This window comes from Orbicella franksi, chromosome 1, assembly GCF_964199315.1.
Source record: "Orbicella franksi chromosome 1, jaOrbFran1.1, whole genome shotgun sequence".
Taxonomy (NCBI): domain Eukaryota; kingdom Metazoa; phylum Cnidaria; class Anthozoa; order Scleractinia; family Merulinidae; genus Orbicella; species Orbicella franksi.
The window spans coordinates 23167193-23190160 of NC_138145.1; the positions used below are offsets into that span (position 1 = coordinate 23167193).

A 22968-nucleotide genomic window follows, 5' to 3' on the forward strand; every position below is an offset into this window, starting at 1 on the left:
CTCTTGATAGAGCTATCGTTCAGTGGGCTTACTGATGGAATAGAGATCTGCGAGCGTTTGGAAAATTTTAAAGTAACTAGGGTATCTAAAAGATAGTAATGCTGCGGCACATTCTGTTAATAGTGACATATTTAACGCCGTGATTCATCTATCTGCGCGTTTCAAGACTTAAATTAACTGTTATTTCTCAAAGTAGTGTCAAATCGTGGTGTCACAATCTGTCCTTGTATGCATCAACTTCATGCATGATGACGCATCGATGGCGAGGTGTGACAAAGGATCGAGACAAAAAAGCACATTGTGATCTGAAGTATGTTTGGACATAAAACGATACACATCAGCCTCCCCTTTACCAGATCGCGAAAATCGAAAGATGTGGAAATTGTAGGAGCAGAAATCTAACTTATAAATTCTGTACTGGTTCGCATTAAATATCTCTAGAACTTGACAGACTGTGTCGAGAACGTGTCCATCGCGATGTGTGAAAATGCCCAAGCTTTAGCTTAAATTCATGTTTCGATGAAAAGGAATAGGTTGCAGCATATATGAAATCAGCGTGTTCCACGGTTTTCGTTTGTTTTAATTATTCTACAGACTTTGGTAACGACGATTTCTCTTCATTTAAGAATTCGACGAAGGAGGCGAGACTGCTAAGAAGTAACATACTAAGATTAAGATGTCACAATTAATCGTCCAGATTTACAAACTTTCACATACTGCATAGCAAGAGTTTTAAAAGTCAAGCACGATCTCCTTCACATCGCTTTACAGGTAAATCAGTGCAAACTTTCTCAGTGGAATCCACGCGAAAAAGGACGACGGCTCGACGAGTATGACATCCTCGTGTTGTTCGAGGTGCAATGCACTCTGGTAAAAGTGGCGCAGTGCAGTCTGGTTAACTGCAATGCATTCTGGTAAAAAGTGATGAATTCGAGAATTCGTACCCCCTTCTATATATTCTTCTCAAATCCTGATTATGTTGCTGCTCGCTCGCTACGCTCGCTCCGCAGCAATTACCTTCGTCAATCTCATCTTGATGGTCCTGGTTAAGCTCTTTGTATTTGATTCTTTTCCAACCAAGCACATTTTTCCATCCACACCAGTCAACGGACATGTCACATAAACGGTCATCTAAATTGATTCATAATATAGTTCTCACGTTTCAGTGAATTATGTTCAGGATAGATTAGGATGCTGGTGAAATGGCTGGTGCCCTGAACTTTCTTTAAGTCCTTAATAATTCATAAAGTTTAAACAAAGGAAATCATGACCGTGACGGTGTTTGGATATCTGGTATTAAGAATTTTTACGATTTTCTTGTCAGTTTTCTCCTTAGTTTTAGTTTCGATCGAGAAGATGTATCAACCACTCTGGACATTTTTAATCACATTTCCAAACACCTCGAAGTTCGTGAAAAATACTCCGCTGTGCATCGTATTTTCAACTCCCTTCTCGGTGTTTGAAAATGTGCTCAAACATGGTCTTTCGTGTTTGATATATATATTTAATTATATTAAGTGAAGGATAAGAAGACTTTCAACGTCTGAAATGAAATCTAGTGAACTGTCCTCAATATTTAATTATATTGTAAACTTTTAGCAAGCGGTAATAGTCAACATATGCATAAAAGTACACACACAATAATGCAAGAGAAAATATCTCATTTCAGTCTTGTCTAGCCAGATATAGGAAAATATGCAAAAGCTAAAAAAATGACGGTGGAAAGCCTCCGATACCTTGACAGCCATACAGCTCCACTCTCATTGATATGTGACCAACCCATTCTTGTGGTAGAAAACGGATAAAACGTGCCCTGATTGGTGGGTTTAATTCATTGTGCACAACACTGTCCTGGTCTTCATTCCCAGTAAAATTCTAAAATACAAAGATCGTAGCATGTAAAGGAATTATCGTCGTAAAAAATCGATCGCTACAATCTAGATCCTTTCATTAACCAACTAATCTTCACCTAGTCTAATAACTGGAGAACATCAGCATGACGAAGCGACAGGATTGATTACTTTATCAGAGTCCTCCTGAAAATGCACCATTTAATCTCCTTCCCATTAGAAGGTGAATCCCGTTCGCTTTAAAACTGGTATGAAATATAGAAAAAAAAAAACAAAAAAAAACCCAGATCTTTAAATTTTTGGGAAGTTAGGTCGACATGCATTTCACCTTATCTACAGTTTGTCCTTGTTCTCTGTAGTACTGGAAGTTCACACCATCGTTACTGTATTGCAGTTTGTACTTGGTTACCCACTCAAGGGAATCATTTCTTCCTTGTGTTGCCACACGTGTCACGTTGTTGTACCGACTCCCTAGATCAATCTGGAGCCATTGATTTACATGGTTACTGCGAGCTGACCATGATCCTGCTTTGCCTGCAGTTGCTTTAAAGTGAAGTCTGGCCTGAGTAACAGCATGACTGGAATCTATTTGCGAAGAAGCACTAATTTGCCCATCAGTGATTGCGCCATTTGCCATGCCAAGAGCGTCTAGACAAGCTAAAGATTTTGTGGAGTAAGATTGTAACAACTTTAAAATAGATGAATAAAATGATGTATGGCTCTGCATATCGCCAGTCAAATAGCATACGAATTTTGAAACAGTCCGAATAGTCTTTTTTTTTTAAATTTTACCACAGCATCTGAATTCTTCAGTATTTGACACTATTCTGTATCATGTTGTACATTTTATGTTTGTTTTACACATTCATTATTATTATTATTTTTAAAGGTAAGAGGAAAATCTCCTACGCTACCTGGACAGCCATACAACTCCACCCTCATCGATATGTGCTCATACCAAGCCTCTGGGTGGAAACGGATGTAACGTGCTCTGATTGGTGGGTTTAGTTCATGAGAAATTATAGTATCCCGGTCTGTGTTTCCAGCGAAATTCTAAATAAAAGGGACGTTAAACTGTTAGGATCTATTGTTTTACATCCCTATTGTTTAAATCCAGGACAATTATCCCCAAGCTGACGTCACTTCGTTCTAGCTGGTAGTAAGGTTTATAATTTTTACCCTAGTCGATTGATCTAAAAATATTAGTTTAAACTGCATAGAACACATCGATGCCAAAAAAACCAAACAAAACAAAGAAAAACTTAAAACTGAACTGTCTCAGACGCACGAGAATTCACACACTTCCATTATGAAAACGTCAGTTTTCGTTCCATCTACAAGATTCAGTCCCGCGAGCAAATGGGATTAATACTTGATTACCTGACCTAGACAAGCCGCATTTATTTTTCTATTGCAACCACAGAAAAACTGTTCGATATTGTCGAAACGTCGACAAGTTTTGCTTGAGTCATAGTTGTCTATTGGTCTTTACGTAACAAACTACGAAGAAATGTTTTCCTGTTTTTACCTAAACTTGCCTTCCACACTAGTACAGAATTCCAGCTTAACTTTCCATTCACACGAATGCAAAAACTGAAAAAAACGGCCAAAAATTTGTCGCCTAATTCTGTAATGATTTTGTCTTTATCTTCGTTGTTTGCCTTGCCCCCTCGTAACACTGCGATAAATAAAAACCTTAGAAAAAGAAAACCCTTACAATTTGTACACTCTACGACCTGTGTTTGAACTATTCCCTAACGGGAACTGATATTCTTGACTTACCGGACCCATCAACAACAACTAATCTTCTAAAGGCTTTTACATACCTGGTTGTTAAGACCTGGAACTCTTTGCTAGGTAATAGTAATAAGGCTCTCTCCCTACATAATTTTATCAGAGCAGCACGACTATGTAATTTCAATTTAGATAAAGTTTCAAATTTTTTGCATTACGCTATTTCCTTCTTTCGTTCGTTACAGTACGTTTATCTCGTAAATACTAGCCCATGTTAGCTATTTAAAAAAAAAACTACTAGTGTAAATAAAGTCTTCTTTACATTTGTACGTATGCATGCGACTATTCTGCACTCACATTATATGGCTGGACGTCTTGTTTTGCATGACTTAGGAAAGTAAAAACTCAACTTTACTTTTTTTTTGAAGTTAAAAAAACCGGTATAACAGTTGTCGTCACGCGTCTTTTCATCGCCACACCATATCTGATGAACTGCGCGAAAAATAGTCACCCTCAGTTATTAATGACGCTTTGTTGGATTGCGTATATTGTACCTTATCTGCAGTTTCTCCTTGTTCTCTGTAGTACTGGAAGGTCACTCCATCGTTACTGTACTGCAGTTTGTACTTGGTTACCCACTGATTGTAAGCATTTCTTCCTTGCGTTGCCACACGTGTCACTTTAGTGTACTGGCTACCCAGATCAACTTGCAGCCATTGATGGAGATCATTTTTGCCAGCTGACCAAGATCCCGCTTTAGGAGAAATTCCTTGAAAGTGTAGTCTGCCCTGGAAGGGAGCATGAGTGGAATTCCATTGCGAAGAAGCTTTAATTTGTTTGTCAGAGATTGCACCGCTTTCCATGCCGAGAGCTTGCCAACATCCTAATGGTTTTAGAGCATGAATACAAAGTAAATCAAACATTAACATAGATTTGGAGAGTGATTCGTAGCTGTTCTATTTCTAGGTCCTCAGTCACCATGCATATTTGAAAGAACTATCCGCTGGGTTTAAGAGGTGCCATTTGTTGGTTGTACTTGTACGATTCATATCCAGGTTGACGGACGAATAAATAATGTTGTCTTCCTCCAAGCCTTCGCACCAAGTTAGAGTTAATATATCACAATGGACCTATTCAAACATTTAGATTTGTTTACCATTCCTCTTGCTCGATCAGCACCAGTTGGGGAAAAGTGGTTTTTCAAATGTATGGGAACGGCCAATTGAAATATTAAAACTGGACAGTTACTTTTCGAAAAGTGAGCTGTTCCAATTTTTGACTATTTTTCGCTCTTTCATTTCCAGACTAAAGTGCCATATCTCATATCATTGTAGAATATTCCAAAGGTTTCAAAAGCAGACTTTATGACCGTCGGTCACTTACTTCTACAAGATCATCATTCAGGAATGTTAAGACCACTTCTATTATTATCGTGAAAATAATAAAGAAAACCATTACCTCCCACAGTACCATGCAGACACCCATATAGCTCCACTCTCATTGATATGTGCCCCCACCAATATACTGGTTGGAAACGGATATAACGCACGGCTCTGATTGCTGGGTTTAGGTTACGACGGACAACAGTGTTCCGGTCTCTATTTCCAGTAAAAATCTACATCAGAGAAAAAGTATAAGGATCTTTATAACATGGTAGGCTCTTGTAGGATCATGGTAAGATCTTTATAGCAAACTGTTCCTTAAAATCATCAGCGCAAACTTACAATAAATAAATACAACACTAACCAGAACGTTTCTTCGCTCGTTCTAAGCAAGGAAAATCCTCGTAAATTTCGGAAATGGTCAACAATGTAAAAAAAATGTAATTTTTTTTTGTAGTGGCCATGCTCTTAGCTATACAAGCACTAAGCTCAGCTAGTTTACAGGTATGCCACTGAAGCAAAGGAAACAAATATTTCAAATAAACGTAATATAGTTAAAAATCCCAGCTGGCAGGAGGCAGAACAGTTGACTATTTACAAAGCGTGACCGAGGATTTGAGCTCGGGACTACCGAGAAACAAATCCCGCTAGTGGCAGGGTGGAGGCCTTGAAACTGGGACCTCCGGGTTACAACACCAGTGCCCTAAACCACTCGGTCATACTAACACCGTTTATGCCTCTTTTGGTGGGATTTTCTAGCCCCTCAAAGCATCGATTAAACACCACTCAAACAGAGCAGAGAGAGTGAGAGTGAGAGTGCGTTTGTCCATAAAGAATTAGTTCATGCCTTTCACTATACATCAATCGAACAACATCTGTACATCCATCCCCAACCTCCGGCGTGCATCAATACCTCGATACACGTGTGCGAAACATGAACCAGACCTCATCTATCTCACCCCAGCAAATTCTCACATCAAACAATTGTTGGGTAATGATTTTAAAGAAACAACGTAAACGAAAAAACCTTAGTTCGAGTAAGACGCTTAAAGCAAAAACTTAACTTAAAAATATTAAGTAAACAAACCTGAAGATCGTAAACTTGAAGCCGTTTATATCTGTATTATCTCACCTTAACTGAAACTTGACCATTCTTTCTGAAGTACTGAAACGTCCCTCCGTTGTCACTGAACATCAGCTTGTACCAGATTACCCAGAAATTGAAATCACGGCTTCCTTGCGTTGCGACACCTGTAACATCGGTCAGCTGATCTCCCATGAAGACCTCCAGCCATTGATTTAAATCATTTCTGCGAGCTGACCAAGATCCCGCCTTCCGTGGAATAGCTTTAAAGTTAAGTCTGCCCTGGATGGCGGCATGATTGGAATCCCATTCCGACGAAGCACTAATTTGTGCGTTAGAGATTGCGCCGGTTCTCATACCTAGAGCTTCTTGGCATTCTAAGAATTTTGTGAAATTGAAATAAAACGTTAAATTATATAACTGAGATAACTATTTAATGTTATTGACTGAGGTCAGGCAAATTTATCGGAATTAAATTGATTTATCATTGATTTTTAAGGAGGCTAGCTCAGAGTATTTTTTCTAATTATGTTTATTATTGTTAACTAATAGCTCTAAACTTCGAATTGGGTGAGCAGCAGTCTTCTATTGCTGGGGACTAACTGGACCTCGCTCGACACCAACGAGAGACAATGGGACTCTTGAAGCTTTACTGAGTTTACTTCTACTACTTTTACTTCTACTTTACAATCCACAAGGCTACGCCCGGGATTCAAGCCAAGGGTGAAACAGAAGGTACAAAACAAAGTACTCGGATGTAAACCCCAACTGAACGAACGCATCTGAATAGGGGAAATTATGGGGGCGATTACGTAACATGCTCAAAATTCACCCCCAAGCCTCCTTTGCGCGACATTTTCTCAAACCTTCGTTGCCTTCGCGTTGTTTTCACGTGAGTATTCTTTTCATCTTTGCTACTTTGGGAATTAGTTCATGATAAAATTTTAGATTTGCATTCTCAAACCGAGGCTTGCTGGTGATTTTAGCCAGTCTGCTGTCATCACGCATAAGGGCTATTGATAAGGCAAGCAAAGATTAACCCATTGCTGGAAAACTAGGTAATCTTAAGCCACAGAAAACCTTGGATTTACCTAGGGGAGGTAGTAGCCAAGGTCGCAAAAACGACACGAACGTGTACGCGGTTAACTTTCGTACACAAAGTTCCAGAATGAAACGTATCTAAGGCAAACGGAAGAGGCGTTCAAGAATCGAGAGTGACACATATCTGAGTTAAGCTTAGCTTGCTTTCTTAAAAACACATCTTCTAAATATTTGGCTCTACAACGCCAATATCAAAGGAAGATGATTTCCGAGTATTATAAATAACATTTTATACAAACTGATATAAACTTGAAAATTTCCGAGCCAATGTTTTCGAGTTTAGCCTATTACATTCCGTTTTATTCTACTTCAATTTTGCCCATCCGTGTCCCCTCTTTGGCTCTTCTGTGTTTCTTTTGAGTTCCCCTGCGGTTTTAAGCTGTCATTGTCACTTCTCAGTTAATTCTGTGTAGTTAGTATGAGCTGAAATTGTTCACAATTGAACAAGTTAGCCCCCTTAATTTGTTATGTACCACATTTATATTCCTCCCGGAATTTTAGGTCGAATGGTTCGCATTTCGGAAACTCGACAATTTTTAGCTTTTCCGGAATCTTTCCTTACCACATGCCGCCGTTTCGAAATTTCCGGAGGTTTGGTTGAATTGCAAGCGCCCCTTGGATCAGCGTACCATCCAGCTTCATGAGATCGGAAATTAGGGCTGGCCTGATGGGCCACTAGGCTTAAGCGCAGAGTTTTACTTTTACTTTTACCTTTACTTCAACCTCTTACCTCTTAGTAGAACGTAAACACCTTATCATCATACAAGTTAGATTTAAGTAAGTTTATTTTTGTTTTATCGAGAATAAAAATAAAAACCTGTTACCTCCATGACAACCATAAAGTTCGGCCCTCAGTGATATGGAGTTATACCAAGACTCTGGTCGAAAACGGATATAACGTGCCCTGATTGGTGGGTTTAAGTCATGATAAACAACAGTGTCAGGGTCTGTGTTTCCAGAAAATTCCTGAAAACGTAAGACGGTAATATATCATTTTCAAATCTTACTGCGTAAACTTTTGTTATTCCCCTACACATTTCATCGCCTCTTTACAACCAGTTCGTCATAAAATTACAATTCAAGAGGCTCAAAAACCTTATCACACCTTATCTGCAGTTTGTCCTTGTTCCCTGTAGTACTGGAAGTTCACTCCATCGTCTGAATACTGCAGCTTGTAGCGTTCTATCCACTGGCAACAACCACCATTTCGCCCTTGCGTTGCTACTCGTGTCACCTTAGTGAACTGACTGCCCAGATCAACCTGGAGCCATTGATGGAGGTCTCCTCTGGCAGCTGCCCAACTTCCCTGTTTCCTTCCACTTGCTTGAAAGTGTAGTCTGCCCTGGAAGGGAGCATGATTTTCATCCCATTGTGAAGAAGCAGTAATTTGTCCGTCAAGGATTGCACCGTTTTCCATGCCGAGATCTTCTTGACATGCTAATAATTTAATGGAATCAATGAAAATAGTACGTAATGTTGGTAACAGTTTTTAGAATGATAAGTTTCCTATATATATTGTTGCCGCAACACTGGAATCCTTAACTTAAGTTGTCTTGTTAATTTTACTAATTTGTCGCAGTTGCTCACCAAATGTAGAAAGAAGTCCTTATTTACGAGATAGTGCATGCGTGACTCGCTTAAATTTCCCTTTCACGACTGCCTAAATGGTTTTAATTAATATGTTTTACAATCAAAGTATCATTTTCTCCTATAGAACTTCACTCAAATGATACACAGTTTTTTTGCAAAAAAAGGCTTTACTAATTAGTTAAATGGATAGGAATCCGATCATAGTCTCAAACCAAACGCTAATCATGCTGTTGCTTGCTCGCTAAAATGACATGCACAGTTTCAGAAGCCTTTCGTTAACTATTATTCTCTGAAGTCTACCGATAATTAACTTCCAACCTTAACAATGCCAAACATTGCAACTGCATGTATTAATTGTTAGAAGATTTAGTGTGTTTGCCAAAATGCAAAATCCAACCTCTCCGACAGCCATACAGCTCCACCCTCATTGATATGTGGCCATGCCAAGCCTCTGGTCTAAAGCGGATGTAACGTGCTCTGATTGGAGGATTTAATCCATGGTAGACAACAGAGTACTGGTCTGCGTTTCCCGCAAAATCCTATGTTAGAAAGATGGCATTGTTTTTGGATCCATCAATTTAAAGATTTGTACCTAAATATTGTGTAGTCGCGACCAAAATTAAGGTAGCTAAATTGTTCGTTTGGAGTTATCCAATTTAGGCTACTTTACATAAGGAAAGATAAGTGAAATGACTCTTTATCATCGTTCGCCCATTCTAATTAGGCGACTGTTGTTGTTATAAAACTAATCCTTCTCTTAAAATTTACAAGTTTATGGTCCTATAAACGTATTCTGACCTTTTTTCCCTTTTTTCTTGGTTCCACGTAATAGTGGAAGGTCACTCCCTTGTTACTGTACTGCAGTTTGTACTTGGTTACCCACTGTGGTGAATCATTTCTACCTTGTGTTGCTACACGTGTCACTTTAGTGTGCTGACTACCCAGATCAACCTGCAGCCATTGACTTGAATCATTGCTGCCAGCTGACCAAGAGCCTGCTTTGTTTGCAGTTGCTTTAAAGTTTAGTCTGCCTTGGATGGCAGCGTGATTGGCATCCAGTTGCGAAGAGGCTGTAATTTGTCTGTCAGAGATCGCACCGTTTTCCATGCCGAGATCTTTTAGGCATTCTAAATAATCAGAACTTTTTAAGGAAAAATACATTTCATGGAAAAATAGCCTGCCTGTTCAAGGGCGCAGGTAAAGAAAATAAAATAATAATATAAAAAAGAAACAAACAAACTAGGCTGACACCAGAAGAATATCACCAATCGATTATTGGGAAACCCATTCGTTAAAAAGGGTCTTATTTCAATCTTACCTCCATCTTGTTTCCAAGGAATTTGTTTACATGGCTCTTTGGAGAAGGAAACGGCATCAATGGCTAGAAACTGTCTACCAGGTAACTCATTGAAGCCCTCAAAAAAAATCTGTATCACATACCAGGAAAATCATAAAGGTGCATAAGTGCTGGCCAAAGTAAGGTAGATCTACTGTAATTAATATCCACTTAATCAATGGATAATGGATATTAGTATAATTTCCAGAGGTGAATATAAGAATGGGACATTCCGATTGGTCGAAAAACTTGGCTTATGACGCTTTATTCACCGCGCTAGGCGGTGAATATAACATTTCCGAGCTTAGTTACTAAGCTCGTCACCTTTGCCATCCCGGCAAGTAAACATGGCGGACAGTTGCTGGATCAAATTTTCGTTTATTCCAAAGACATCACTCCAAGTCCAGGATACAGTGAAACCTGTATTAGGCGGACCCCATACACTCTCTATTAAGTGGACACCAGCTTAAGTCCTAAAATTTTCTTCCCACATTTACTGTAAAATAAACCTGCATTCAGCGGACACCCCTGTAAGCGGACGCGGACACCAATATTATGCCATCTTGTTGCACAAAACCTGCTTTTAAGGGAATTTTACCTCTAAAAGTTCAGCTGAGACTCCTTCAACATTATTCAGCGATATTGTTTTAAAGCTAAGTGATTAATCCAGATTGATGCATTGACTAACTGGACATCCTCCTATGAGCTGTGTTTGATCTTACAGTGTGTTACACTGTGATACAAAAGAGTTATAGTTAACTGTTGTTCCACAACATATTAGAACCTGCTTAGAGCGGACACCCTGTATTAACTAACACTAGTGAGGGTCCCAAGGGTGCCTGCGTAATACAGGTTTCACTGTATTTGAAAGCATGGAAAATTTTCAATATAACTGCTGTTGCTCTTGGACCAAAAATCTTTTCAAGAACTCGTATTCAAGGCATTTAAGAATGACAATCACTGTTGTTTATCGCCAGCAGGTCAGTTCGAGTGACCGAAATTCATTTGTCTTCAAACTGAAGCTACTCATTTTGAGACGATGATGACAACTGTGAATGAAGTCAACGACGATATAACAAAGGTACCGGATGAATTTATTTTTCGTAGTGTTTCAGTTGCTTGTGTTACTGCCGAACTCGATGTGTAAATTGATTCACATTCGATGTCAGCTTATATGCAAGATTATTATTAAAACTACGGCTGCATACGTGTATGTAAACGAACAATTGCGTCTGTGTTTTTATGTGTTAGTCTGTTATTTTGCAGTTCTTGAAATTGACCTCTGAAAATTATACTAGAACAATTATTCGCCTCATGCGAAGTGAAATTGGTGAACATTTACCTCGACTTCGTCTCGGTAAATATTCACCAACGGTCACTTCGCCGCCGGCGAATAATTGTTAAATAGAAACTGGTTTAGAAGCAATCATTGAAAAAAAATTGACAATTTAAGGTATTACGAGTAAATGACATAACGTACATTTTTCGAAAATCTCTCACTTGAGCTATGCAAGAGAAGTAAACAATCATATTTTACTTGGAGTGCGACCAGTAAGTAAGAGGTTTCTTAATACCTGTGAGTTAGTTGAATTTCTAGATAAGGGTATTTGTGTATACCGCGCTTTATCTGTCACTTCATCCGCAAAAAAAAGCACCATTGCTTGGTTTGACGTTACTGTCCTCAGTAACAACATCAACGACGTTGTATACCAGTCTCGAGCATCAGTAGCGCCAATGAAATACCAGAAACGTAAACACTTCAATTCGTAGTAATGGACGTTGATGACGGGAGATGAGAGGGAGGAAGGCGAGTCAGATGTTCCAGCAGGAAGAGAGGCAACGAATCCACCTGATAACAGTAGGTAACATGATGCAATAGTTAAATCTTACCAAGCGTTTTAAGCAGTTTACTAAAAACACTGATTTCAATAAGCCAAACATGTCTATCAGTTTTGATAGACATCTCTGCCTCAGTTCCTAATTTAGGGCCCATTTTCCTCTGACTCATATTCATTAATTATCGTACTATTCGTCAAGAATCAACCTGTCTCATCCTTGTTTGAAACAAAACAAACTAATTTTTTTTAATCACAAAGAGATGAACTTCTAAGGAAACTGTTGTGCTGCAACTATGAAGTTGAAATTAGTTGTAAAACATGAATTAATTTACACGAAGAAATTAGAAAAGCAGACGCTGGGCACAGACTGGGGACTTTCTGTTCACTAACGCACTGAAAATACCAAAATCTCAGAACACACACAAAAAAACTCTTATCTTGTTTTCTATTATCTATTGGGATCAACAAACGTTTCTCGTTTATTTGATTAACTTATTTATGTATTTTCCGTTAGCGTGCTCACTACAATAACGTAATTTCTGCCACTAGTATCTAATCAGAAACGAAACTTGCAATCCTCTACTTCACTCATCTTGAACTTCAAGTTGATGGAATCATCACCTTCGTGTTCGGTTATTTTCACACTTGAATACTAAAACACCCTTGAGATGAATATGTTGAGAAACATACAACTACATTAATACCTTGTGACATAGGGAAACAGCATACATAGACAACATCTTACCGGAAGTTTCAAATCCCTCTACGCGTATTTTCAGAACCCATCCCTGTTCAGCATCCCAGTCGCACATACTCTCTTCAAATTCGCAGTCTGGACTTGCTGGAGAATGAAACAAAAAAATCGTTACTGCTGCCGTCGGGGGAGAGGGGCGGGAAGAGACAAATACCTTTTCAGAGTCAGCATTTGCGAGGTTACTTAGACACTGGGTGTTCATGATCAGTGGGAATGTTGCAAAGTGATTGGAGCTGCCAACAAACGATCGCTCTTTAATCTAATGTGATTTGCCGAAACTGGAATGAAGGAATTACCTATTTGTGGTTTACGTTTTGACAACTTACCCTGTTTTATAATTTCATCACAAACTCCATCCATCACTGTTAAGTCATCCACTGCAATATCACCTCTACTGCCATTACCGACTGTTCCTTCTATTACAAACTAACCGAAATACAAACAAATAATGTCAATAGTTCATTAATTCAGATAGAACGTTTCCTAGCAGAAACCTCCTTAGATAAATTGGAACAAAATTACTTGATAACAGAGTGTTCTAGCCATTTTATAAATAACTGATCCACCACACTACAATATTACCGTAACTAATTGGAGGCTTTTTTAATAAATTAGACAAAAATGTTCACGTTACTTTCCATTCCAACGTGAGGGTAACGTTCAATATTTACAGGTAGCCAACAGAACTTACTTCATATAAACTCGGACTGTTCAGAGCCGTCTGTCCAAATCTCCAGCGGTTTCCTTGATCTCCTGACAGCCTCCAGACAAGTGTTTCTGATTGGTTAGTTTTGACATAGATGCTCAGGTTGCCAGTATCTGAACCATGCATGTGATACCAAAACTGAACACAAACGTTTTCACTGGGTTCTAGCTCGTCACTTAACAACCTCGCCTTGTCTCCGGGGTTTTTCTGAGAAGTTTCAATGAAGATATACGATCCTGCAAAATAGGAATTCTGTTATAGTCTACGTATATACAGAAAGACTTGTGTATTTTTGTTTTCTTTGCCTAAGTCGGCTGCAAGTAGTATCATTTTTCAGTGCTAGCAGAGAAACAAGAGAAACATTTGGTCTTGTCGTGAACCAACATTGTATAACTAGAATACAAGATAAAGATAGCTTAATTCGAAGACTTAGGCTTAGCCAAGGAGACATCACACGTTAGTGACGCTTGTCCATCTAACACATTGTTTTTTCTTCCTTTTTTGTACCACTTTACTGTTCACTATCATTGTAACATTCTTGTGAAGCAGTGTAAAAATGTTGAACTTCACTTTGCAGTGCGGTAAAACACATATTTTAACAAAATTTATTAAACTTATAGGATAAATTTTGATAGTGAATAGACATGAAACGATTACAGGTAGAAAACATTTATGGTAAGTTGGCAGGCAAATGGAACAATTAGTTAATTAACGACAATAGCCTTAGCAAATAATACCCCTAATCGCTCGTCAGAGAAATTTGTCATTGGTTTTTTACCTTACAATTTTTTTAAGTTTGTAACTTCTCTTACCATCTTTATCAAACGAGGTGTGATCATAGCTCGGTCCAGTATTTTCTGTTGGTGTTTGGCCTGAGCCCACGGTCCAGTGGAAAGTGGCATTCCCATCAGATTTCAATCCGCACAGTCCATTTTGGAAACTGCAAAGACCTGTTGGAGACCAGGGGATCAATGGGGAAAGTTTACGCACAGTATGAAACCAAATCAAGGAGGTGCAATGTGAGATCAATTCCTTCCTTTCATATCGAGATCTCAACGGATGACTTTCAACAAAAACAAATTGCTAAAGGCAAGAAATCGTCTTCTTGATAGACGATGCTCGCAGTAGTAAACTAGAAACTAGCTTATCAACAAGAAATTGAATTCCTTGAGTTAACAAGCTGTTGCAAAGATTTCAAGCAATAGCAGCCTGGAACGGAACTAAAATTTATGGATTATAAAGCCTCAGATATATATAGTTCTGCTTTGTATTTCATTATCTATTCCTGAAGTATAAAATATTATTACTCGTTTGTCACTGTTGTAATAGGCTTCCATGTCATAGTCACACTGTATTAATTTTGTTGGGTATTACTTGCAAAATATATGTTTAATTTAACAAAAAGAAATTCAAGCTTTTCCAAATCATGCTACACGTGACAGTGGCATTCCAAACCATCTTTGCAAATTGGTCAATTCATTTGCAATGGAAGGCGGAAAGGTAATACATGATAAGGAGGAAGTATCCTTCGTTGAACGAATACAGTTAAGTTTCAATGTCTGAAAAAAACGAATATAGGAAAATGTTAAATGCGAAGCAGTTCAGTGAGTACATCTTACCTCTGAAAGATTCACATCTTGTGGGCCCGGTGGAGGTACATGCTAAATTATTAAGGTGGCACTTCCCAGACCCTGCAAATGAAAGGATGAGCGAAGAGCATATACAAACCCACCTTATTGATGTATAAATCTCGCGGGTCTGGGTCAACACTACAAAAGTAATTTCGACTAATGTTAACACATTCTGGTTAATGTTACAGGAATGATGTTCGGGTAAGTCCCTGTAAATGCAAACCAAACGTTCAAGTTTTGTTTCTTTTGGATAATGTGCTACACCTGACTTACCACACACAGAAGGTGTATTAGTTCCGTCCCTGCAGAAAGCTGTTTGAGTACATGTTTTTGACCACGAAATACAAGACCCATCAACACAATGATGACTAGACGGGCATGGATTTCCTGAAATGTAATTCGAAAACCATGAGAGTCAAATGACGTGCTTAAAAACCTAAGACAGTGACCTCGGCCAGGTCTCGAACCAAGATCGCTCGATCCTTAGTCCAGCTAAAGTCACCACATCTCCCGCCCAATATACACTGTGCCTGAAAATAAGGGCGAAAGGCGTTGTGTTTGGCTTGGTACAATTTCTTGTGCCGCATGAGAATGTAACCTAAACCCTAAACCCTTATTAAAAACAGCCTACTTACGGCAATTATTTTCGTCATCTCCGTTAGAGCAGTCGATTTTTCCGTCGCACACATCTGTTACCAGGAGGCATCCTTCCCCCTGGCAGCGAAACATGCTGGAAGGGCATCCACAATCGTCTTCGTCTGATTCATCTTTACATGCAAAGTCGCCGTCACATAACAGATTCTTCTTGACACATTCGCCATTTTTGCACGTAAACTGCTTATCGCTACACCTGAAATCTGAAAAGCTCATTGAATCACTCATCTTCATCGAAAAACAATCCAGATTGCTATTTTTGCTACATTATTTAAGAACTGAATAAGCCACTTCACTTACTTTGGATACTCAACCGCTTTAACCTTTAAGTGTGCAAGTATCCAAGTTAAATAAACTGTGTATGTCTATGTCTATGTCTATGTCTATGTCTATGTCTATGTCTATGTCTATGTCCGTGTCCGTGTCCGTGTCCGTGTCTATGTCTGTTTGTCTTCATCAATAACATCTGACCACGTGACAGTTGAGATTCATTTCTGAGTCTTTGTACAGTCACTCACGAAAGCTCATCAAAGACGAGAGAAAGAAGTAACGAGTCAGTACCTGGTTCAGCAAAGTAAGGTCTTAAGGAACAGTTCTCAGTTGTGACAGTGACGTTATCGATTGCTACATTCATCTCGCCATCACGGAAACCTTCTCCCTCAAAGATTATCTACAAAATACGAAAAAGAACAAAAGGTGTCTCATAGAAAACTAGACGGTGATTGTCAACCATACAAGGTCTTAGTGACATTCATTTCAAAACCTATTCACACCCAAGGCCTTAAATGACAAGTGAAAGCGAAATAGGCCCTTTGCAGGATCCCGTCACATGGTACGGAATTAATTACGCTGGGACGCAAGTTACGCAGTGGAACTTCCAAAACAAAGGAACTCGTACCAGTCCAGCCCGACTTTCCTTTGTTTTGGAAGTCCCACTGTGTAACTTGCATCCCAGCGTAATTAATTCAGTACCATGTGACCGGATCCTGCAAAGGGCCTATTGTTCACGAACCTGAATTCCTACAGCGCCTGGCCAAGCCACTTGAGCATCTGACCATTCTTTACCGTGGTACCCAACCATCTGCCACACCAGTACCGATATTTCTCGTTTCGTGTCTCTGAGGAAAACCGTTAAATTTGATTTTGATTCAGTGGGCATGAGGTAATTAAACCGCAAACACACGCCCACAGATTGATGGAATGGTTTCCATGGCAACAAAGAGCTTTCCAAACGTGCTTTGTACGACTTATCAACATAAGCAAAACTACCTGAAAGAAGAGACATTGTTTCGATTAGTCACATACTTTTAGAGGTAAAAACGTATATATTTTTGTTTTTAACGCTCGGTCAAACGCACGCAACACATTGCAACATTGTCGCATACGTTCGGCAATCTTGTTGCAATATATTGGAACGTTTGTATGGTCCAGAGTGGCCAAATGTGTGCAAGCATAACCTCCTTTGAAGGTAATCCACCAGTGGGTCAATCGCTTTCCATGTGAGATGATTGATTGTATTATATCTTGTCATTCGTAACGCTCAAGATATAGCCTAGGGTAGCCAAGTCTTAAACAGAACAAATAGTCAACTTCATTGTCCCTTACACTCTATATCATCAACAGAGTTTACGGCTCATTTTTTCAGTGTAAAGAAAGTTATTACTCCAATTTACAAGAAAAAGGTTTGTTACAGAAGAACATAATTTTTTCAACTTGAAGGTCAAAGCAACAACAGGAGAATGAACGTTCCACACAAACACAAGTGCAACAATATATTTATAGATTCAATTGTTCAACTTGCCTGGATATTGAATGAAGGCGTTGTTTAGCGATAACTTCCATTTGTCTTTCTCAACAACGCTGGTCCAACCGCAATATCCAAGGTCAAAAGAACATTCTTCAAGTATTGCAGCTGACAACGAAATAAAGCGGTTGCATTATGTAAGACCTGGGAGTTTCTTCCCTATATGTCAAACTCTGGAGGGAAACCGTTTTTAAGAAAGAGCAGAACCAGACAGATACAATACAATCACAATACAATACAATCCTTTATTTACCCACGTAACATTTAGGAGTTATAAAAACTCGTTAAAACATGTGCGTTCTAAAAAATGGAAACAATAAAATATTTATTAAACTTAACTAATATAGATTGTCGTTAACTGTCCAGAAATTTACTTTCCCAACGCCGTCAATAGAAAATGTATACCTTGAATATGAACACGTCCTAACACTCTCTCGTCAATAATTTGCTGTGAATTGTTGACAGATGAAAAACTGACCTGTTAAAGAAAGTTAAATCCGAAACAAATGAACACAGTGCGTATTCAGTCTCCTATGTTGCGCTCACTTATAATTAATTATTCATCCTATTACAGTATTTACTCTCTTTCTGTAAACATCATGCAAATAAAATGCAAACAAAGCAGGGACGAAGAATAAAAGCAACTAAACCCGTAACTCTTGATCATGACTTTTGTATTCTAATAACATCACCAAAGTTGTTCATCACCTTTTTCATACTATTTTTCCACAAATCGTACTGGGTTTCGTAAGCTATCTCAAGATGATCGAGTCGGAAATTCTCATGACCAAGTTTATTTTCTACACAACAACAGGTAATAACAGACCTTTATTGCAGAATATCCAGGTTGTCGGTCTGTGTTAAATGTAGTTGTGAATGATGTGTTTACACAAGAAAAGTTAAGCGCCGAATTCAACGTTACATTTTCTCCAAGGGTTGAGATGTTCAGCTCCAACGGGCAATTCGGGCAATATACACCTTCACAGCAGAACTGGTAAAAACCTGTTGTACAAAATGAATCGATAAGACAGGACATGCGTTTTATATCTCTATAATAATGTCTGGCCGATATTTTGAAATTTTGAATTGAACCAGAATGTGCAAAAAATCGAAAAGTTCAAAATGAAGGTCACTGGCCAATACAAGTGTTAAAGATTGAAATTCTTGCTATCAGTAAAAGAGTGGTATTGTGCTCTCCAGAACGAGTATTATTATCTGAGGAATCTTAGTCTACAATTAGAACAATTAAAACAATTATTTAGAATATTCGGCCTTAGGCCTCGTCAACTAACACCTCATAGAAATTGACAGCGAATAACCTAACTGTTAATTATTTTTTTCACTTCAATATCTACAGAAGTCTTACTACCTCTGATGTTAAAGACGCAACATATCGTTAAAATTTCTTCCACCCTTTTATCAATTTATGTTTGACTGGTCTAGTTTGCTCTAGGGAACTAACCTGAAATACGAAACTTTGATCCAACGACAGCAGACAAAAGCGTTTCATTATCCTGCAGTGTCACCTTTAATCTGCGTGTTCCTGTTGAAAATTCAGTTCAAGTCCAAAAGAGAGTTATCGAAAAAATGACATATCTATGTCATTCATGTTCAAAACCCTGTTGAACATTGCTTAACAGACCTCATTATTTTCTTATTTAAGTTAAAAGTGGCAAGATATTGTATCGAGAACTTTTTCCATCTATGCAATTCCTCAACGAAAACTAAACTTGCTACGTAGATTGGTTTCTTGTAAGGGATTTTCCTCAAAAAAGTATACCACTGAAGTCATGACAGCCAAGTTTTTCCTTTTTCTTAATAATGGTAAATGCATTGTACATTTTAAAATAAGAACCCACAGCAATGTTACCTGGTTGATTCCGAAACAGTCTTGTTCCAGGAATAGGGCGTTCATAGTCTCCATTTGGTTTGCGCATGCCCACAGATGCGTGGTCTCTTCCCCAATGCTCATACATAAAAACCTCCATTTTATAAATACGACATTCGTCAAGAAAAATTGGTTGCGACACTTGTTGTGGGTGCCTTTAAAACAAGAGAGAAAAAAGGGTAAGGAAGAGTAAAAAGAAACTATCAACATCCCGGATAACGTAAAAAAAATATCCAAGCTAAAAGAAAAAACTTTCAAGGTCACATTCGTATGTCGCTCACTTGTTCCACTGAAGATGCCCGGTCCATGATTTAAAAGCAATGATTGGCTGCTTGGTTAAGCTCTCCTCAACTTTCGTGTTCCGGCTTCCTGTGCCATACTCATCTACATCGTACTTCCACAACTCACACCAATCATCGCACGACACGTAAAATGTGTAATTGCCACTATCAGGAACCTGTAAAATTATATACACTACATAATTTCAATAACAAGAGGAACATTGTGTATTGACTGCTAGTATCCCACGCTAAATTCAAGTTGTAGAATGACTCCGTAGAAGTCATTTTTAAGAATCTTCTTCGAGGAAGAACGAAAGTTCTATGGCAAACGGTGCTAAAATACTATATAACCTCTTTCAAAATCACTTCCGTTGCTCCTATAGCATCAGTTGCCATCTTAACCCCAGCAATAATATCACTTAGTAAAAGGTTAAAGCATACCCAATAATAATTACCCGAGACAAATACAAAGAAATTACCCACTTCTCATTTATTACACTTCAATGGGAAATCGAAGTTTACCTGTAGGTAGCTTGTTAATCGTTGAACGTAATCATTTCCTACGTCGACTGGTGCATCAAAATCGCGCAACTTCATCTGGCTTTGAGGTGGAGTCTTGAAAATGGGATGTTGGCGTATGGTTGCCACTCTGTTCAGGTCCATATTAACTTTATACCACACTTCACGCAAAACTCCGCGAGCCTGTCCAATAAACTCTACCACAGACAAAATGTGAAACAACTCTTGAGGTGTCTTGTAAAAAACACACCATAGTGCAGGTACAAAACTTTACCGTTAAACATACATAGAAATTACTTTTTAGCATGACTAGACTAACATGTATGACATACAGTGTATATGTCACAAGTGTGACATCCATGTGTTCCGTAAATGATATACATGTGTCACATGCGTGACATACATGTCTCATACGGGTAACCTTCACAGGTCACATGAATGACATATATATGTCACATGCGTGACATCAGAGAGTCATATGCATGGATGACATCCTAACAATTATAACGTGCACGTGAATCAATGGACATGAACGTTGCTCCTAAATTGTTACTTTAAATTTCTATAACAAATTTGTCTCCTCAGATAAACATGGTCGCGTAAAATCACACTTTAAAGCCCCCCGCGGTTATAAGCACCCCCCCGGATGTAAGCCCATCTGTTTGCTAACAAAGATATTTTTCCGGATATAAGGCCCCCCCCCCCCCCCGGGATAAGTGCGTTCCTTTTGTGTTTCTCTACAAACATCAAAATTTTAATCGAAAGTTGTAGGCGTAAACAAGTGGCTGTGGAGTTTAGAATAATAATTATAACGATACCAAAGAAAGAAACAAATCTTCATGCATACATATCAACGCTATGAGGTTTGTTCCACAGTTCATTTACAACACAACTGTTCAACGACAATGTTTTGGAGGACGGTAACATAGTAAACAGCTAGCTACAATCCGGCAGTTTTCTATCACGCAGATTTTTGTAGCCTCCTACAATGAACTCTGAGCCTTCCGTATTCCTTTCCTCACTTGCGCTTTGTGCTTCTTGCTCCCGTAACTTTAATACATACATGGTAATTCAATTCCACCTCCACAGTAACCCAAGTGCCCTCCGGTGTCTTCCTTGCTTCCCCAGTAATTTCACCCATCATGCTTGTCAGTATCCCGTCTTTTAAGAATGGACAAAGAACTTGTGCTAACGCATAGGGCGAGTGACGAGTCAGACGTTGACAAAGATGATGATGATGACGAATTTGAAACTGCAGTTGACTGTTCAAAACTGCAGCTGAACTTTGTTAATGATTGTGCTACTGCTGCCTTAGTAACCACTTAAATTGGAGCTATGCAAACTATAGAATTGTTCTGAACATTGAAATACAAATACCGTATGAACTTTGTTAATTCTACCTAAAGGACCGTTTCACGGCAACCAGGCAAATTGATAACGTTAAGGCTTGTAGATTTTAGATTCTCGTTCCAGTTGGTTCAGTCACATTAGTGTTTTATAGATGTTTTTGAAATAAAATCTCCGTTTATTGTGAGGACCAATAAATGTGTTATAAATGTAATAGCTCCAAATGTAATGGTATGTTAGCTTTAATTCGTTTCTCAGATACGTTTTATCTCGTCGTTCCGAAACATTGTTTTTTACTTTGTTTATATGTCTCCCGATATAAGCCTCCCCCCCCTCCCCCCGTTTATAAGCCCACCCAAAACCTCATATGAAGTTATATAAGTGCAGGGCTTTAAAGTGGGATTTTACGGTATACGAAATACGTTATGTAACGAAGAAAGGCATCAGGTAGCAGGCAAGGCAGGTCTTCACGCTTCAGGTCTTGTAATTTAGGGAAGAAAGAGGAAACGAAAAACGGAGGACTGCAGAGGGCTTTATTCCTCGTTGTCAAGATTTTTTCTTGACTTATTCTGAAAACTTTTCAGCAGTCAAGAATTGACTAGCCAGACTAATAATTTTCAAAGAGTATTCATAGTTTATACACTGTATTGACCGGAAAGACTGCTTGTAAAGAAACAGTTAGGAGGTAGCCACGTGTAACTCACCAAACGTTTTCACGACAACTTGGCACAGAACTAGCGTGACATCATCCCCAATCAGCGTCACTGTCACGGAACTGCCGCGCGCCGGTGGAGAACAGAGAAATTTGTAGTCCTGAGTTTTCCCACCATATTCCATGGATTCTGTACACGTTGGATCTAAACCGGTTGGACTGGTACTGGATACAGTGATTTTGATCATGCCAATGTCACGTGAACAGCAATCGATTTTATCGGTGATCTCAACAGATTCAACATACAGTGTTTTTTCAAGGGTTACTTGCCACCATGGGTTCGACTCCTAAATGAAAGAAAACAAACAAACAAACAAACAACAACAACAAAAAAACACGTTAAACATTAAAAGTGAAAAGAACTTAAAAAGCAACTTAGAAAGAAAATAAAAATCTATTGTCCATGCTCACAGACCAGACAAAAGCTATGAGAGCATATTGACTAATGGGCCTTTCTTGTAAACGCTGATAAACAGTAAACAGGAGGTAAGCACGTACCTCCCATATAAAATCGTCATTAAAATAAGAAAACTTTACATCAAAGAAGAGAGAACGTACAATTAATGAGGCTCTTTTGTTCGGTACGCTGAGGGATTTGGAGCTTGGACCGCACCCAGAAAGGGGGGAGGCAAAGATTGAATCCTTGCAAGTATAACCTTAGTAGCTTGACTACGCTTAAAGGTGGGGAACATTGGTCTCTGCTCCACCCATGATGCTGGGTATACACAAAGAAGCAAAGATGATGGCAGGGAAAGCA

The 22968-nt window shown here is 38.8% G+C and overlaps 1 protein-coding gene across 1 annotated transcript in view; it reads right to left on the reverse strand.

Annotated features, from left to right (window-relative positions):
* The window catches only part of LOC145488435 (uncharacterized), a 64760-nt gene that overhangs the window by 14442 nt on the left and 27350 nt on the right, over positions 1-22968 (reverse strand). Inside the window, exons 16-45 of the mRNA XM_081467343.1 lie at positions 22204-22498; positions 20156-20349; positions 19634-19809; positions 19335-19507; positions 18927-19007; positions 18291-18466; positions 17870-17942; positions 17458-17572; positions 16673-16925; positions 16222-16330; positions 15642-15863; positions 15280-15393; positions 14995-15066; positions 14188-14325; positions 13361-13611; positions 12890-13095; positions 12661-12752; positions 11652-11926; positions 10060-10168; positions 9540-9868; positions 9139-9280; positions 8257-8588; positions 7976-8117; positions 6099-6427; positions 5043-5199; positions 4139-4467; positions 2765-2903; positions 2179-2507; positions 1737-1875; positions 1018-1131 (exon numbers count right to left, since the gene is read on the reverse strand). Of these exons, the coding sequence (XP_081323469.1) occupies positions 1018-1131; positions 1737-1875; positions 2179-2507; positions 2765-2903; positions 4139-4467; positions 5043-5199; positions 6099-6427; positions 7976-8117; positions 8257-8588; positions 9139-9280; positions 9540-9868; positions 10060-10168; positions 11652-11926; positions 12661-12752; positions 12890-13095; positions 13361-13611; positions 14188-14325; positions 14995-15066; positions 15280-15393; positions 15642-15863; positions 16222-16330; positions 16673-16925; positions 17458-17572; positions 17870-17942; positions 18291-18466; positions 18927-19007; positions 19335-19507; positions 19634-19809; positions 20156-20349; positions 22204-22498 (5605 nt within the window). The remainder of the gene's footprint in view (positions 1-1017; positions 1132-1736; positions 1876-2178; positions 2508-2764; positions 2904-4138; positions 4468-5042; positions 5200-6098; positions 6428-7975; positions 8118-8256; positions 8589-9138; positions 9281-9539; positions 9869-10059; positions 10169-11651; positions 11927-12660; positions 12753-12889; positions 13096-13360; positions 13612-14187; positions 14326-14994; positions 15067-15279; positions 15394-15641; positions 15864-16221; positions 16331-16672; positions 16926-17457; positions 17573-17869; positions 17943-18290; positions 18467-18926; positions 19008-19334; positions 19508-19633; positions 19810-20155; positions 20350-22203; positions 22499-22968) is intronic.